Source organism: Petaurus breviceps, unplaced genomic scaffold (assembly GCF_028583685.1).
Source record: "Petaurus breviceps papuanus isolate PSGF00001 unplaced genomic scaffold, PetGlider_PUasm1.0 98, whole genome shotgun sequence".
Taxonomy (NCBI): domain Eukaryota; kingdom Metazoa; phylum Chordata; class Mammalia; order Diprotodontia; family Petauridae; genus Petaurus; species Petaurus breviceps.
The window spans coordinates 17,545,807-17,564,814 of NW_027187460.1; the positions used below are offsets into that span (position 1 = coordinate 17,545,807).

Genomic DNA, 19,008 nt, shown 5'->3' on the forward strand with positions numbered 1-19,008 from the left:
CCCTTATTTGGCTTTTAAAGTATTTCACAGCTTGGCCCCAATCTACCATCCCAGCCTCATTATAAATCATTCCCTTTTCTACAATGTCCAGTCTAGGCCAACTGGCCATCTCTCTGTTCCTTACACGTAACATTCCATCTTACCTCTACCACTTTGCAGGGTTCATCCCCCATGCCTAGAATACACTCCCTCCTCACTCCTACCTCTTAGAATTCCTGGTTTCCTTCAAGCCTCAGCTTAAGCGTCATTTTTTACATATTTTTTGATGCTCTCAATCAGCAATTCCTTCACTCTACAATGCTCTCTATATTTAATTACCTTGAGTTCATTCTGTATTTATGCTGTATGGACTTATATACTTATGGGTTGCCTCCACCAATGAGACATAAGCTCCTCAACTATAGGCATTGTCTCTTTTGTCTTTCTATCCCCAGCATCTAACAGACAGTAGGCACTTAATAAAGGTTTTTTGTTAATGTTGTTTTTCTTTTAACCAATTGATTAACATGGAAGAACTCTATCTCTCTCAGAATTAACCACATCTATAGCCTTTCTCTTATTCACCTCTAATTTTCATATAATTCATCTAGATTTGAAATCCTGGAGAGATGGATTGGAGAGGGGAAAGAACTGAAGCAGGGGAACCAATTAGAAGAGAAGCAGTGAATCAGAGCCTCCCATCAGACCAGGTGCCTTAGTCCCATCTCATATTTCACTTATCTCCAGACTGATCTCAAACCTGTGCTCTCTACTCAATAATGCACATTCTCACACCTGGTCAGATCCTTCACATATCAGTGATTCTGAACCCCCTTAGGTTATTTTCCAAACCCCATTCCCCATCTCTCATTTCTGAATTCCTTATTTTCACTCTCCTCAGCAATCCCACCTCAAAGGTTCAACCAAATACCAGCAGCTCTTCCAAGGTGCTCTATGGAATGCCTGCTCCATAGGCAGCACATTTCCCTTCATCTTTAATCAGTCACTGAAGTGATTTTCCTAGGGCTCAGGTCTAACCCTTCTGCATTGGTTCCCTGTTACCTCCAAGAACAAATACAAAATCAGGGCGTTTTCTCTGCTTGTCTCCCAAGACTTAAATATTCTCCCTCCTCAACTCCACCTACTGGCTTCCTTTAAGTCCCAATCAAAATCCAATCTTTCACAGGAAGCTTTTCCCATTTCCTCTTAATTCTAATGCTTTCCTCTTTTAATTATTCCATATTTATCCTGCATATAATTTGCATATATGTATGCACAAGTTGTCTTCTCCATTAGATTGTGAGCTCCTTGAGGGCAGGGATTGTCTTTCGCCTCTTTCTGTATCCCTAGCGCTAAGCACAGATCCAGACACAAAGTAGGTGTTTAAGAAATATTTATCAACTGATAGTCACCTTCTTATCTACCAAATGATTGCTTATTTTGGGTTTTAATTCTCTGCTAAACATTTTCTTTTATCTTTCCACAAATTAAATTAAATTTAAAAAACATATATCAGTCACCTATTATATGCAAGGCTGTGTTCTAGGCAATGGAGATCCCAATGATAAAGAATGAATAGTTAGTTATCTTTTCTTGAAGGACTTATATTCTACTGCAGTGATGTGACATTCACACAGCTAGGGGGTGCAGTGGATAGAGTATTGGGTCTGGAGTCAAGAAGACCTGAGTTCAAATCCTGCCTTGGACACTTACTAGATGTGAGATCTCAGGCAAATGACTTAACCTTTTTATATAGCACCTGCATCTACCTTCCAGGACCAAATGAGATACTTGCAAAATACTTAGCATAGTGTCTGGCACACAGTAGATACTTAATAAATGCTTGCTGTTTTCCTTCCACAAAGGAATCACTCTGATTAGCAGATTATTAACACTTTATTTCCTTTATCATCCATTCCTGGTTTTCTATGACTGTGAACTATCAGAGGAAGAGGTAATAACAGGTAACCAGGTCACAGTATCCAGGGGTGAAAAAAACTAGAGATCTCCTGTTCCTTATTTTATAAGTGAGGAAACAGTCCCATAGAAGGAAAGTGAATTGCCCAACTTGCTACTGTTTTTGTTGTAATCTTCTATCACAGCCATGCTTTTAAAAGCTAAGGAAAAATTAAATGAGGTACATAAAGCCCAGGCTTTGCCATTTTTGTATTATGTCTAATAAAATTTAGCAGCCTTAATTGGGTTTATATGGTAAAGAAATCCAACCTCCTCCCTCCCAGCATTGTGGCAAGAATAACTTGAGTTAGACATACTTACTAGCTAAGTGACTCTGGGCAAGTCACTTAACCTACATCTGCCTTAGTTTCCTCATCTGTAACAGGAGGAAAACAATAGCCTTTACCTCCCAGGGCTGTTCTGAGGATAAAATGAGATAATATTTGTAAAGCACCTTGCGAACCTTAAAGTGCTATCTATATAAGTGCTATCATCATCGTCATCATCATCATCACCACCATCACCATCATCAGTGTGTTTCAAAGTCTTTCATTTTTCTTCTCTTTTCATGATTCACATTCAGAGTTTAGAATGCAGTTGGATCCTTTATGGGCTGAGAAAACTCAGCTTTTATACTTGTTAAAATTAAAATTGTGTATTAAACTAGAAAAAAAAGTAAAGGGATTTAAACCCAGCCCTCCCATCCAATGTTTTTTCCTCCACTTACTACCTGGCCCCTCCTATTATAATGAGATAATGGATTGGAGAGTGCTTTGTAAATTCTAAAACTGTGCAAATGTAACTTTATGGGCTCTCCCCACTCCTCACAACCTCTAGTAGAGTCTGAACCTGGCTGACTAAGGAGGTTTCTTAAGGACTGGGGTGAAAGCTGGCACCTGAGATACTGGGGTGGGGGGAAGCAAGTTGGCTTGGGGCAGGCAGATAAACCAGAATTCTGCTCTATGTTGAACTGCCCTCTATTCACTTATCTTCCAGCAGTAAATTTTGCTCGATATCTGCCAGAAAGAGGCCTTCTTTTCAGAGGGAAAAGCCACATCAGCTATTTCAGTCCCCCCCTTTTCAACCTTGTCAAACGAGGGCAAATTTCCCAGTCTTGATGCACAAACCAGAAAATACATTCTGGGCTTAATAATTCATTGTGGATGTCATATCCAGAAATATATCTAAACCCTTATTCATAACCTTAGCCTGTACCATCTCTTGGGGGAAATGAGTAACAGATGCTTACTACCTACTGTGTAAATAAGTAGTCGATTTTCTTTACCTTAAAACCTCCCCCTTTGAGCTCCATGGGGGTACCTTCTACATTGTTATTCCAGGATCTCCAAACAATATGGCCTAAGAATACACTTATATTACATAATAAACATCTTTAATTGCAAAGATGAGGTTAAAATTCCAAGTTCTATTAAACTAGGCATTCTTAAGTTCAGGTCAGGAACTTAAATTTTTTTTTTGATAACTCCATTTCAATAGAATTTGTTTCCCATGGAATCCTATGTTGTTGTTGTTTTTTGAGGTTTTATCTTTTTGCAATCAGAAACATTATTCTGAGAAAGGTCTATAGATTTCATTAGGCTTCTAAAGGGGTTCAGGACACACAAAGGGACAAACATTCTTGGGCTAGACTTTATTACCCCAAATATAGGATGAGATCTCTATGAAAGGAAATGCATGCACACACACACAGACACATACACACACACACACACACACACACACACACACAGGAAAATCAGACTGATTCTTAGCCTTTAGTCTGTCCACCAATATTTGCTAAGATGCCTCCCTGGGGAGTGCATATGAGCCCATGATCTCAAATGCCATGCCAGTGGAGTTCATCCTCTGACGGGTCCTATCAAGCAGGAGAGGTTTCATGTAGAGGCTGCAAACCAACTGTGGGTCTATTGTCCAATGAACAGCCTTTCTAAGATTGGAGAGATCCATCACCATAAGGCTGGCCAGCTGGTGATAAAGGATTTTGGCCACAGAAATCCATGAACCTGTCTACTAAGGCAAGGAGTGGTAGCAGTATGAACATGGATGAAACCACAGATGTTTTGAAACAGAAAGTTTACATTCAGATTCTATACAAGTTAATAGTGGGCAGCAGGGTGGACACATAAGATGTTCCGGGCATATCAACAATCAAGGCTAATATCACACAGAGAGCAATTAATGTAGTCTTCCCTAAAATGTTCCATATTAATTTGGCGAGGGGCAGAACACTGAGCTGAATGGGTTATAAGGCTTTCCTCCTCTATTCTCACTGCCAAGTCAAATTAGTTCAACTTTACTAACTGCCTACTATGTGCCAGACTCTGTGCTAAGTTCTGGGATACAAAGAAAAGGGAGTGAGTGGGGAGGCTCTGTCCTCCAAGACCTCACAGTCTACAAGAAACAACATACAGACTACTAAATAGAAACAAGATTGGAGATAATCTCCATCCTCCTGGTCAGGCCCTCATTACCAATTGCCAACTGAAATAACCTCGTGACAAGGTCTTGCCCCCTACCATCCCCTCATCTCCCCCAATCATACCTGCACATCATAGGTTGGCAGATTTAAATCTGTAGAGGGCCTTACAAACCTTCTAGTTCAAGAGTAGGGATCCTGTAGCCTCGAGGCTACATGTGGCCTTGAAGTCGCAGGTTCCCCACCCTTGATTAGCCCAATCCACACATTTTATAGACAAGGAAAATGAGTTTTAAATGGCTAAGTGACTTGCTAAAAGTCATAAAGTCAAAATAAGAGTCAAAAGTCAAAAACAGATGACAAAGGTATGATTTGAATCCAGGTTCTCTGAGTTGAAAGCCTGTGTTATTTCCTTTGTCACACTGCTCCTAATTCTCAGTTCTGATCATAACATCTCCCCTGCCCAAATCCCTTTACTGGCCACCTCTTTTCTTCTGAATAAAAAATTAGAATCACAAATTCACAAAATCCTAGCACTGGAAAAGACCTCAGAGGCCGGAACAACAATCCTCTCTACAAATTATCATCTAGCTATTGTTGAAAGACTTCCACAGAGATGAAACCCCTACTTCCAGAGTTATCCCATTCAACTTTGTTGTCATTCAGTCATGTCTGACTCTTTTTGTGACATGATGGACCACAGCACACCAGGCCCTCCTATGCTCCATTATCTCCTAAAATCTGACCAAATCATGTTCATTTCTTCCAAGACACCACCTATCCATCTCATCCTCTGCTGTCCCCTTTTCCTTTTGTCTTCAATCTCTCCCAACATTAGGGTCTTTTTCAAAGAGTTCCATTTTCCCATTATGTGGTCAGAGTATTTAAGCTTCACTTTCAGTATTTGACCTTCCAGTGAATAGCCTGAATTAATCTCTTTAAGTATTGATTGGTTTGACCCCCTTGCTGTCCAAGGGACTCTCACAAGTCTTCTCCAGCACCACAATTCAAAAAGATTGATACTATAGCTCTCAGCTTTCTTTATTAAGGTCAGCTCCCATAGCCATACATTGCTACTGGTGATGTCTCTGTTTTTTAGTATGCTGATCAGATATTTTAAATTCATGGCTGCAGTTACCATCTGCAATGATCTTTGAGCCCAAGAATATAAATCTGAAACTGCTCCCATTTCTTCTCCTTCCATTTTTCAGGAAGTAATGGGACCAGTTGCCAAGATCTCAGACTGTTTTTTAATCTTAAACTTCAAGCCAGCTTTTGCACTCTTCTCTTTCACCCTCATCAAGAGCCTTCTTAATTCCTTTTCACTTTCTGTCATCAGAGTGGTATCACCTACATATCTGACATTGTTGATATTTCTCCTGGCAACCTTAATTCTGGCTTTTGATTCATTCAGCCTGGCATTCACATGATGTACTCTGCTTATAAGTTAAATAAATAAGGTGAAAATATATAGCCTTGTCATTCTCCTTTTCCAATCTTAAACCAATCAGTTGTTCCATGTTTGACTATAACTGTTGCTTTTTGACTTACATGCAGGTTCTTAAGGAAACAAGTAAAATGATCTAGCACTCCCATGTCTCTGAGGACTTGCCACATTTTGTTGTGATCTACACACTGTGTAGTCAATGAAGAAGTAGATGTTTTTTTTTTTTTCCTGGAACTCCCTTGCTTTCTCCAAAATCAAGCAAATATGGGCAATTTGGTCTCTAGTTCCTCTGCCTCTTCATGCTCCTAATTCTACTTTGGGGCAGCCCTAATTTCTGAGAAGGTCTTCCCTCTCCTCTTCTCTTAAAATAAGCTTGTTCTTTCCTCTTAGTAAAAATCTATCCCTCAGTTCTAACTCTGCCTTCTGTCACTAACTGCTACAGTGTGACATAGCAGAACAATCACTAGCTTTGAAGTCAGGACCCAGGTTCAAGTTCTGCCTCAGACATTTCCTATCTGTATAAACTTGGGTAAGTCACGCAGCTGGGCCTCAGTTTCCCAATCTGTAAAATGAAGAGGTCGGACTACATGACCTCTAAGGGGTACTTCTACTTCTTCAGCTTTAGCCTGATGCTCAGAACTTGCCCCAACCAGGTACCACCCTACCTTTTTGAAGTTTCATTCACATGAACACTTTGTATGTAACGTTTCAACCCTGCTGAACTATCCACCACTCTTTTTACATATCCCCTATGTTTTCTTTCTGTGCTCTTGCCTAGGATGCCCAGACTTCTAATTCTATCCCTGGAATTCCTCCTCATCCTTCAAGGCCTGGTTCAAATGGCACCTCCTCCAGGAATCCTTCTTTGAACTCCCCAGTAGAAAATTATTTTTCCCTCTGTGAAATTTCCACTGCATTTTGTGCCTCCCTTACAATTAATTCTATGTCATATCCCCTCCAGACAGGTCTAGTTCCAGTACAGTTTATTATCTTCTTGGCTTCTCTGGTTTCCTCTGAGCCCTGGATAAAATCCTACCTTCTATGGGAAGCCTTTCCTGATCTCCCTTAATTCGAGTGCCTCCCTTCTGTGGATTTTTTCCAATTTATCCTATAGATATCTTATTTGAACATAGCTATTTGCAGGTTGTATCCACCACTAGACTGTGAACTCCTTGAGAACAGGAACTGTTCCATGCTTTTTTTTGTTTCCCAGTTCTTAGAATAATGCCTAGTACATAAGAGGTGCTTAATAAACATTGACTGACTAACTAACTGGCTGAGTTTACCAATATATTTTGGGGATTATATTTGAAGTATAGGAATTTGTCACCTGTTATTCACATAAGACTGTGAGTCTAATTCCTGCCACCAGGTTACTTCCTGGTAGCTAATCTGTAGGTGATGAATTTTTACAGCCTACAATGAGAGGCAGCTAGGTGGCACAGTGGATAAAGTGCCAAGCCTGAAAGTCAAGAAGACTCATCTTCCTGAGTACAAATATGACCTCAGATACTTACTAGCTGTGTGACCTTGGGAAAGTCACTTCACCTTGTCTGCCTCAGTTTCCTCACCTAAAAAATGAGCTAGAGAAGAAAATGGTAAACCACTCCAGTATCTTTTCCAAGAAAATCCAAAAACAGGGTCATAAAGAGTCAGATATGACTGTACAAAAACAACACCACCAACACAATGACATTTTGTATGTTTTCCATTGTTGACTTGAATAACTGACATTGATCATTAATTCCAGTTTTCTGAAGGGTAATCCTTCTACAGTTTCTGGTGACAATGACTTGATCTAGAGTCACCATTACAAAACACTCACTTTCCAGTATGACTCAGTCTTTCATTCTATGCTTTGCTGTCAACATATTGCTGGTTGCATTAATATGTCTTCTTCTCAGGGAAGGTCTTTTGATTTCACTCTTGGACCTTGGTTATTCATGTTCCATATCCAAAATAAGTCACTTTCAGTCACATTGGACAAGTCCAGGGGTTTACATATCTATCATCAGATCAGGAAAGTGATGTCTGCCTACTCCAAAAGAACCTCTATTTTTTTTTTAAATTGTCTTTCTAATGCTCTAGGAATATCTATTAATAATCCCTTTTCTCCTTATTTTGGCATGGAAATGGCAGTCCTATGTTTTATTAATATTATATAGGGGTTTTTATTTGAATAGTTTCTAATTCTTCAAAAGACCATTTTACAGTTCTGAAGACACACACACTTACTAGTACTGTGTAGGAGCTAATTGCTTTAAATTTACTTTTTGATGTGCAGCTTTGATTTCAGTATTCCAGTAAGTCTTGAAACATAGCCACAGCCTTTGTATTTATAACCTATCTTTATGCTCCATAATTCTTGCCTAGAGGAAAGCAAGGTATTTGTAGATATCACCTTCATTCATTGGTTCAAAGTGACCTCCAATTCAAGCTCAAAGCCTTCAGTCTCTCATTTTCATATATATATATATATATATATATATATACATATATATGTATACTTTTATACTTATTAAGTACATATAGTATTTTTATGTCATCAGAGGAAAAATCCTCAAAAAGAAGGAGTTGATAAATGTCTTTTTGTTGTTGTTATTGAATCATTTCAATCATGTCTAACTCTCTATGACCTCATTTGGGGTTTTCTTGGTCAAGATACTGTAGTGGTTTGCCATTTCCTTTTCCAGCTCATTTTGCAGATGAGAAAACTGAAGCAAACAGGATTAAGTGATTTGCTAGTGAGTATCTAAGGTCAAATTTGAACTCAGGTCTTCCTCTCTTTTTAGGTAGAGTCCTATAAGTTGATATTATCTCTCTCTCTCTCTCTCTCTCTCTATATATATATATATATATATATATATATATATATATATATATATATATATATATATATATATATCAAATGGCTAAAAAGATGTTTTAGTTTTACTTCCTCTTTCATCTGGAAGTCATGCTTAGTTCTAGTTAGGAGAAATAATGAATTTAAAACTAGACAAAATCATAACAATTTATACTCTTTGGCATATTGGTTGCCTTCTCAATGAATGAGAGATAGACTGGAGGAAGAAAACTGGTAACTCAAAATTTTTAAAATGAATGTTAAATTTTTTTAATTAATTAAAAAAGATTCACACTCTAATGCATCACTGTAAAGCATGTAGGTCAATAGTTATGCATCTTGTCTGTCCCATCCACTCACCCTCTTGCTTTGAACTAGGTCTCTGAAAAAAAATTCCAGGTTTTATATGATTCCTTATGGTATTGACAAGTTTTAAATAGATATCAGTTTTCCAGATGGCCATCAATACTCTATATATTTGCTATATATTTTTATTACTTGAATAAGTATACTCTGTGCATGAGTGCAGAACTGAGTCAAAGGCTTTGTGACTATCAATAAAACCAAAAGGCATATTTTTATGTTTTTGGGGCACCTTAGTCAATAATTACAAAACAAATAAGAAGCTTTTTTATACCCAAGCTCTTTTCTTGGCATGCTTTTTTTGTTCAAGGCCTTTTCTCTGTCTATATGCCTAGGACACTCTGCCTCCTTTACTCCACCCCCTGGCTTCCCTGGCTTCCTTCAAATTCCCCTAAAATTCCATCTTTTAAAGCAACCCTTTTCCAATCTCTCATAATTCTGTTGACTTCCTTTTGTTAATTATTTCCTATTTACTTTGTATAGAGTTTGTATATATATATATATATATATATTCATGCTGTTTCCCCTATTAGACTGTGAGTTCCTCAAAAGGAAAAAACTGTATTTTGCCCATTTTTATATCCCTGGTGCTTAGCACAGAGTTTGGTACATGGAAGGTGCTTAATAAATGTTTATTGTTTGATTCAAACTATATGTATTTTTTCTTGTGTTTAAAGGTTCTTTTCCCATGATGTAAGCTGTGAATACTTTGTATAAAATAGATAAATATGAAATCAGTCTATATTTGGAGGCACTACTGGTTCTCATTTTTTTTTTTTTTAGCAATCGGGGTTAAGTAACTTGCTCAAGGTTACACGGCCAGTTATTTCTGGGTGTGGTGCTAAGTATCAGAGCCCAGATTTGATCCAGGTCATCCCGACACTGGAGCTGGTGCTCTTACTTGCTGAGCCACCTGGCCACCCCTTCTGGTTCTCATTTTTGATAATAGATAGGTGATGACTTCTGTTACAAAAAATAAGTGGGATCAGACTGATATCTGAGAATTTGCTAAAATGACACATTAGCAATTTTTAAAAAACATTTTATACCCTTTAGCATATTGGTTGCCTTCTCAATGAATGAGGGATAGACTGGAGGGAGGAAGAAAATTGGTAACTCAAAATTTTTAAAATGAATGTTAATTTTTTTTAATTAATTAAAAAAGATTCACACTCTAATGCACCATTGTAAAGCATGTAGGTCAATAGTTATGCATCTTATCTGTCCCATCCACTCACCCCCTTGCTTTTGAATTTTGCCTAAAGACTAGAGTTATGGAGTTATGGTCACCTCTCTTGTAATTTTTTTTTTTAAGCAATTGGGGTTAAGTAACTTGCTCAAGGTTACACAGCTAGTTATTTCTGGGTGTGGTGCTGAGTGTCTGAGCCCGGGATTCGATCTCCAGGTCGTCCCAACACTGGAGCCGGTGCTCTTACTTGCTGTGCTACCTGGCCGGCCCTCTCTCTTGATATTTTAATCATTAATTTTGTTAATAGTGTGAAAGCTTTGTTTCTTGTTAAATCCAACTTGCATTTTCACTGCATTGGACTTCATGCAACCACGTAGAATTTTTCATATCTTCCTTTGGAGACTCTGTCTTGCTTCTCTCTCTGGCTCTGTCTGTCTGTCTGTCTCTCTCTTAACTTTTGTAGCTTTGGTGAAGTCTTTAACACATATTCAATCTTTTATTTTGTTCTAAGCAATGCTTTGACTCCTTATATGTCCTTAACCTTTTCTCTTTTGCTTTCCATTGCTAATTAAGAACATTGGCAGGGGCAGCCAGGTAGCACAGCGAGTAAGAGCACTGGCTCCAGTGTCAGGACAATCTGGGGATCGAATCTGGCTCCAGGCACCGACACTTAGCATCCACCCAGAAACACCTGGCCGTGTAACCTTGAGCAAGTTACTTAACCCCGATTGCTTAAAAAAAAAAAAAAAAGAACATTGACAGCTTCTAATAGGTTTTGTTTTCCAGATTCTCTTCTGCTTGACTTGTTGTTGTGGAAAATTTAATACTTTATTAAATTAATAAAAGGCTTTTAAAAATTATCATCTTTGTTGTTGTTTAAGAGGTATAATAGAGAGTTCACCTCCAAGTCCAAAGACCTGGGTTTAAATCCCACCTCTGACACATACTATGTGACACTGGACAAGTTACTTCTCAGTGCTTTAGGCAACTCTAAAAGACTATAATTGCAGATTTGTCTAGCTTTATGAAGTTTCCTCCCATGGGAGTCCCCTATGCCAATGAAATCACACATACAATCTTAATCCTTCTCATTAATATCTTAGATGACATGACATGTCACTGTGGAGAACATGAATGACTCCTAGGAAAGAGCTGCACTAGACGACCTCAAAGGTTCCTTCTAGCTCCAACATTACAAGCTATGTGTTGTACTGTCTTCGGAGGAGGGAAGGGTGAGTGACTTGCCCAGGGTCACATAGCTAGTAAGTGTTACACTGTATTTTTCTGTGTTAGGTGTTTCTCCCCTTTTAACTTTCTATGTTCTGTATTTCAAATAGTCTGTGTCCTAAGGTCCCTTCTATTTCTAATATTCCAATGGAGTTCTGTGAAGCTTCATAGTAAGTTCTACCAACATGCTTCCCTTTGGTCTTGAGTTGCAGGGCACCAGTTCATTGCAAGGCCCAGGTGCTCAGTAATTTCATCTCCTCAGACACCTGTATGTGGTTTGGAAGTCACCCACCCTGCTGTCAGAGTGTCGAGCTGGTAACCATTTCCTTGGGCTTTTAGTGCAATGGCTGGTACCTCAAGCTAGAAACATGTAATAAGGGTAGATGAGTGCCTTGGGCTTCAGTACACAGATATCTTAACCAAAGGGTGAGAGGTAGCAGCTGTTACATTGCTCTCAACATGAATTCCAACAGATACTAAGCACCTATTGTGTTGTTCACTCATCTGATTCTTTGTGACCCCATTTGGGTTTTTCTTGGGAAAGATGCTGGAGAGGTTTGCCATTTTATTCTCTAGCTCATTTTATAGATGAGGAAACTGAGGCAAACAAGGTTAAGTGACTTGCCCAGGGCCACACAGTTAGTAAATGTCTGAGGCCAGATTTGAACTCAGGAAGATGAGTGTCTTCCTGATTCCATCCTTGGCACTCTATTCACTGCATCACCTAGCTGCCTGAGCACCTATTAGGTACTACCTAACGTAGGAGCTTGTACATGGTAGATATTGAATAACGATTTGTTTAATAATCAAACAGGAGACTCAGGTGTGAAGACAGACAGAAATCAGAAGACAATACGCCATTATGGAAAGAATGTGGAGTAAGGAAACCTAGATTTAAGTCCTAATTCTCTTCTTTACATAGCTGTGTGACTTTGGAAAAATCTCCAGATTTCAATTCCCTTATCAGCAAAATGAGAAGGTTGGACTAGATGTTTAAAGTTCCTTCCACCAGCAATATTCTGCATTATAGGATGTGAGTATGAGATCTTAGCATAACAAATCTAGAATTGGAAAGGACCTTGAAGGTCATCTAGCCCAACCCCCACCCATTTAGCAAGAGGGAACCTTAATGCCAGAGAAGTTACATGATTTTCCCAACATCACACAGGTAGAAAGCAACTGAGGCAGGATTTGAACCGGGATCTTCTGACTTAAAATTCAGTGCAACAACTTTAGGGTGCTTACCATTTTATACAACACTGCCTTTGTATACTTGAAAGAGCACTAGGTAAGTATGGACTTGCTGTGTCCTCTCTGTGTGGCCTTAGGTTAATCATATGTCCTTTCTGGACCTCTTATTTTCCCCATTTGCTACATGAAAAGGTGGAACTAAATTATTTCCAAGGAAAGCAACAAGCATTTATTAAATGCCTACTATGTGGCAGGAATTATGCTAAGTTCTTTATAATTATTATTTCATTTGATCCTTGCAACAACTCTGGGAGGTAGATGCGATTATTATCCCTATTTTACAGTTGAGAAAACTGAGGCAGGCAGAGGTTAAGTGACTTGCCCAGGGTCACACAGGTAGTAAGTGTATGAGGCCAAATTGAAACTCAAGTTCTGACTCCAGATACAGCATTCTATCCACTATGGTGCCAACTACCTGCTGCTAAGGTTTCTTCTAGATATAAATCTCATTTTGATGAAATGTGAAAATGAAGACATTTCTTAACAGGTGTGAAGGCATGGTAAGGATTCATTGCACACAGTATATGTCTTTTATCAGAATATGACAGTGACATTTTCCTTTATGGGATTTTTCAAATTGTGATGGGGAAATATGTGCCAATTCTGCATTCTTGGTATCAACAAAGAAAAAATAAGGATTTCACACAATTATATTTAAATTCAGAAAGGACTTTAAACCTCACCTACTCCAGAGATTCTTAGCCTTTTTCCATGTTGTGGTTCCCCTTGGGAGTCTGGAAGCCTGCAGATGCCTTCTCAGAATAATATTTTTAAATGCATAAACATATATATATATATATATATAACATTACAAATGAGAAAAATGAAATAAAGATGTGATTTTTTTCCCATCAAAATTCGCGGACTTCCTAAGACCACTGACTTAGGTCAACTGTATCATTTTTACAAATGAAGAAACTGAGATCTATAGAGGGAAGCCAGAGGTCACATAGATAAAAGGTAGAAAAACCATGATTTGAAACCAGATCCCTCGACATCAAACCTAGTACTCTCTCTATTGCAGCAAGGCAGCACAGTGGATAGAATGCCAGGCCTGGAGTCAGTTAGACTCACCTTCATGAACTCAAATTTGGCCTTAGACACTTACTAGCTGTGTGACCCTGGACACGTCATTTCACCCTGTTTGCCTCGGTTTCCTCATCTGTATAATGAGCTAGAGAAGGAAATGGCCAACCACTCTAGTATTTTTGCCAAGAAAACTCCAAATGAATCACAATGAGTTGGACACAACTAAAAAACAACTGAACAACTACATGCAGTCTATTAAATGGACTCTCGCATATGAGTCCAACAAAAATACGAAATGCAACTTGTTTGAGAAAAGGCTTTGACTTATTTTGGATTGTACTAAATCATTTGCTTTTCTAAAGACCAATAAACAGAAACAACAAGATTTTATAATTTCAGTTAATAGAGCAACCATGTAGCTGTGGCCTGCTGTAGAAAGATAATTTGAGAAGGCTGCCTATGTTTTCATCAAGGACGCTCTTATTAGATATGTAGACCTTCATAAATATTTTATAGAAGATAGTTAGAGGCTGGACCTGTGACTTTATTGGTATAGGAGGACTCCAGGAAAAGGAAGCTCCCTCGACCAGTGTAGCTGAACATCTTCTCAAGTTGCCTGGGGGCACGGATAGGTGACATGACTGACCAGGGTCATGCAATTAGTCCGTATCAGAGGGAGGACCTTGATCTCTGGTCTTCCTGGCTCCAAGACCAGCTTTCTAGCCACTACTCCACACTACCTTCAACAGAATTTTAAAGACACAGAAAAAATGGGGTGGGGAGGCATATGAGTTAAAAAAATGTGAATGTCTTCTCAGGAAGTAAGTGCCTTGCTCACTGTTAAAGGTCTAGAAAATATAGGGAGAGTGTTTACTTACTTCCTGTGAATTCTTGCCCTCCCAGGCTCAATATAAACTGCTTCTTCCTTGGGTCATACTTCACATTATCACATGCACCATAGCTCTGGACCTCTGAAGATGGTCTCCAGTCATTTTTATTGCAGAGCAGGACATCAGGAGAGCTCATCAGGTTGCAAAGGATTGTAACTGTACAATTAGGAAAAGAAACATTCGAGGTTAGAAAAGTGAAACAGTAAAAAGCCCAGAACTGGAAGTAACAAAGCTAGGGTTCTGGTCCTGGCTATGCCCCATTCTAGATGTGTGATCTTGGGGAAATCATTTCATCTTCTCTGGGTCTCAGTCTCCTCACCTGCAAAATGAGTAGAATGATCCAGTTTCCCAGGGCTGCATGTAACCTACTTCCCAAAGCTACAGTGAGTTTCAAATGAAACAATGTATATAAAGTGATCTAAAAATTATAGTGTTACAAAGTATTACAGATTTCATTGTTATATAGAAATTGAATTTCTGAATTATTAGAGGGCTAACTGCCTAAAGTGGACCATCAAGCTTAGGAATAATGGCTTGTATTTATATAGAGCTTTAAGGTGTGTAATTGCTGTTGTCCGATCGTGTCCAACTCTTCATGACCCCATTTGGGGTCTTCTTGGCCAAGATACTGGAATGGTTTGCCATTTCCTTCTCCAGGTCATTTACAGATGAGGAAATTGAAGCAAACAGGGTGAAGTGACTTGCCTAGGGTCACACAGCTAGTAAGTATCTGAGATCAGATCTGACCTCAGGAAGATGAGTCTTCTGGACTTTGAGGCCCAGAATTCTATCCAATGCATCACCAAGATGCAAATGTGGCAAAGCACTTTACAAATATGACCTCATTTGATCTTTACAACAACCCTGGGAAATAGTGTTCCATTTTATAGATAGGAAACCGAGGCAGACAAGTTAAGTGACTTACCTAAGGTCACAAAGCTGCTAAATAACTGAGGTCAGATTTGAACTCAGGTCTACCTCACTCTTGATCTAGATTTCTGCCAATGTGAGTCAGAGTAAAGGGGGAGATGAAAAAATAGATTTATGTTACTTAAAATAAAAACAAAAGACAAGTAGTTGGTGGTGGAGAGAGTGCTACAGATGTAAAATGTTGCACATACTTTAACATTCAACAAACTTTTCTTAAGCACTTTTCATATTATGTGCTAGCCTTGTGCTGGCACTGGGTTTACAGATTTAAAAAAAGAGAGTCCCTGCCCTCAAAGAGCTTGCAATCTAATACACAGGGCAACACACACAAAAAAAAGAAATTGAAAAGTGGGAGGGAGGAAGTTAAGTGTATCATTGCTGTTGCTGTTCAGCCAAGACCAACTCTTCGTGGCTCCGTGGACCACAGGGCAGCCAATATTATTTATCCATGGGGTTTTCTTGGCAAAGATATTGAAGTGGTTTGTTATTTTCTTCTCCAGTGGATTAAGGCAAACCTGGTGAGTGACACACCTAGGGTCTCATAGTTGGTAGGTGTCTGAGTCTGGATTTGAATTCAGTCTTCCTGAATCCAGGCCCAGCACTCTATCCACTGAATCACCTAGCTGCTTGCAAAATGTATCATTAGTTTAACTTAATTACTTTACTCTGTTACAAAAGACCTCTCCGAGTGGGGAAAATCTGTAAATATTTGTAATATAAAAACAGAACATGTCAATAAAACATTAAAAAGAAAAAGAAATTCTAATAGAGTTCAAAGAGTGGCTGGATGGCTATTCAAGACCTATGTACATTTTTATGCCCATGAAATCAGGAGATCTGAGTTCAAGTGCTGGCTCTGTCATTTAGTAGCTGTGGGTAAATCTCTTAACTTTTCTCACTTCCCTCACCTGTGAAATGGGCATGATAATAGTTACTTATTTCCTTCACAGGTCTGTAGTGTAATGATTGGATACCATAACAAATGAAAAAGTGCTTTGTAACTATAAAATAATGCAAAAATGTCCATTCAATAGAGGCTGATTGGCAAGACCAAAGGGGGAAAATAGAATTAAACATTTGGCAGGTGTTCTTCCCTCTCTACCAGACCTCTGAACAGAAACACACTTAGCTTTATTATCTTTCTAGCCTGATGCCGGCCCCTCTCAAGTCAATGGGAGCTCTGTGTGTGGGGAAGGAGATATCTATGGGCAGTGATTAAGGCCTGCTCAGTTTATGCTAATATGCCCCCCTTTAGCTGTGACCCAGCGCACAGAGGGGCCAAACCATGCTACCAAAGCTAACTTCAAAGTGACACAAGCTGAAATGTAAGGAGATGTCATAAAGTTTAACTCAGGAAATATCAGTGGAAACCAGACCTTCAGAGGGAAGGGAATAAGAGGTGGAAAGCTTTTCCCAGGACCCAAATGGCACAAACCCAGAGAGCTAAATGGTATTACAGGGAAAGTCACGAGGACCCAACAGGAAATTGGGCCTGTTTGGAGCCGGAACTCGCCCAAGTGTTTTTAAATACTTCAATTAAATTCCAAGCTTGCCAATAGGAAGAGCCTGGGAAACACATCTGCCCATATTGAAAAAAATTAATAATATTTTTAAGAGAGGAGAAAAAAAGTAAAATTTTCACTTTGGAATCTCAGAGGTTGTTAGCCTATATCCTATTACATTTTCTTAGGCATTAAACTTGGAGGAAAATGGAAGCTAAATATTGGCCAAAAATTCCTCTGAAATAGACTCCATGAGCTGACTATTCCATGGAAGAAAAAAATTATTTCCACATATGATCGCAAGGAAAAAAGAATCAACTTTAAATAGCCCAAATGATGTGGCATATAATAAAGCAGCTGTGGTATTGGAGTAATATGTACAAGGAGAGAGGGTGCCCAGGGAAATAGAGTCAGAAGACTTTGGGTCTAGATCTGCTTTGTGCCAGACATTATGCTAAGCACTGGAACAGGGGGTAAAGTAAAAATAGCCCCTGCCCTGGATCTCAGTTTTGTCATCTAGAAAATGGGGTTGGATGATATCGACCCTGCTACTGTACATGGTATTTTGAAGATGGATGGTGCAGATGATAGAACATAGGTCCTGGAATTAGGAAGCTCTGAGTTCAAATGGTGCCTCAGATCCTTACTGGCTGTGTGCTTTTGAGCAAGTTAACCCCTCAGTTTCTTCATGTGTAAAATGGAGATAATAGCAACTACCTCACAATGTTTTAAAGATCAAATAAGATAATATATATAAAGTTTTGAAAACCTTAAAGCTTCATACAAATGCTAGCTATTATTATTGTTATGAAAATAATAACCTATAATTCCATTGGATTGTATAGCCTACAAATCACTTTGCTATCAAGGACTCTGTGAAGTAGATAGTCTATCCATTTTACAGATGAGAAAACAAAGAAGCAATTTGCCATATGATTGGCATACCATGGGTGCTTAATAAATATTTATTGATTGATTAACTGACTAGTAAGTGGTAAAACCAGGATGAAAAACCTACATATTATAATTGCAAATCCAGTTCTTTTTTTTCATGCTAAATAAAAGGTTTTTTTCTCCCTTTTTGCCATAGAGTACTTTGTTTCTGGAAGTAATTTTTAATTTGTTTTGTTTTGTTTTTTTACAAACATTTAGGTCACTTATCTGGGCATATACGTGGCACAACAGATAGAGCCCAGGCCTGGCATTGGGAAACTCATCCTCCTGAGTTCAAATGTGGCCTCAGACACTTACAAGCTATGTGACCATGGACAAGTCACTTAACCTTGTTTGCCTCAGTTTCCTCATCTTTAAAATGAGTTGGAGATAAAAATGGCAAATTCCTCTAGTGTCTTTGCCAAGAAAACCCCAAATGGGTTCACAAAGAGTTGAACACAACTGAAAAATTACTGAATAACAATAAAAATTACTTATCTCATTTCTTATATGAGAATCAGAACGTCAAAGCTGATAAGGCAGTTGGAATATATTAGAATATAGAAAGCAGACTTGTTAAGAGTTAAAAGGAACCTTAGAACATGGAATGTCAGAGCTGAGAGAAAAGTAGGAATCATCCAATTTAACCCTCTCATTTCACAAATGAGGAAATTGGCCCCAAGAAAAATCATAGACCTGGAGCTGGAGGGGACCAGAGAGGCCATCTAGTTTAATCCTTGTTATAGTAATGAGGAGACTGAGGCCTGGGGAAGTTACAGCACTTCTATGCTTTTTCCTGCACGTTAGCTTCATGATTACAGAACCACAGGGCTGACATACTGAGGAAGGTCATTCAATAATCACGCATCAGATATACTCTCCAATAAACAGAGTGTAATTCACTTCTTCAGATTAAACAGGCAGTTCCTCTTCTCAGCTAAGAACTTCCAATTCCAATTTAAAGCAACATTTTCTTTTTGAAAAATACTAAAGTAACTTACTCAGACACATTGGAAATAACACAATGTGG

At 38.7% G+C, this 19,008-nt stretch overlaps 1 protein-coding gene across 1 annotated transcript in view; it reads right to left on the minus strand.

Annotated features, from left to right (window-relative positions):
* TG (thyroglobulin) overlaps positions 1-19,008 on the minus strand; it is a 382,541-nt gene that overhangs the window by 242,742 nt on the left and 120,791 nt on the right. Inside the window, exon 27 of the mRNA XM_069081298.1 lies at positions 14,602-14,769. Within this exon, the coding sequence (XP_068937399.1) occupies positions 14,602-14,769 (168 nt within the window). The remainder of the gene's footprint in view (positions 1-14,601; positions 14,770-19,008) is intronic.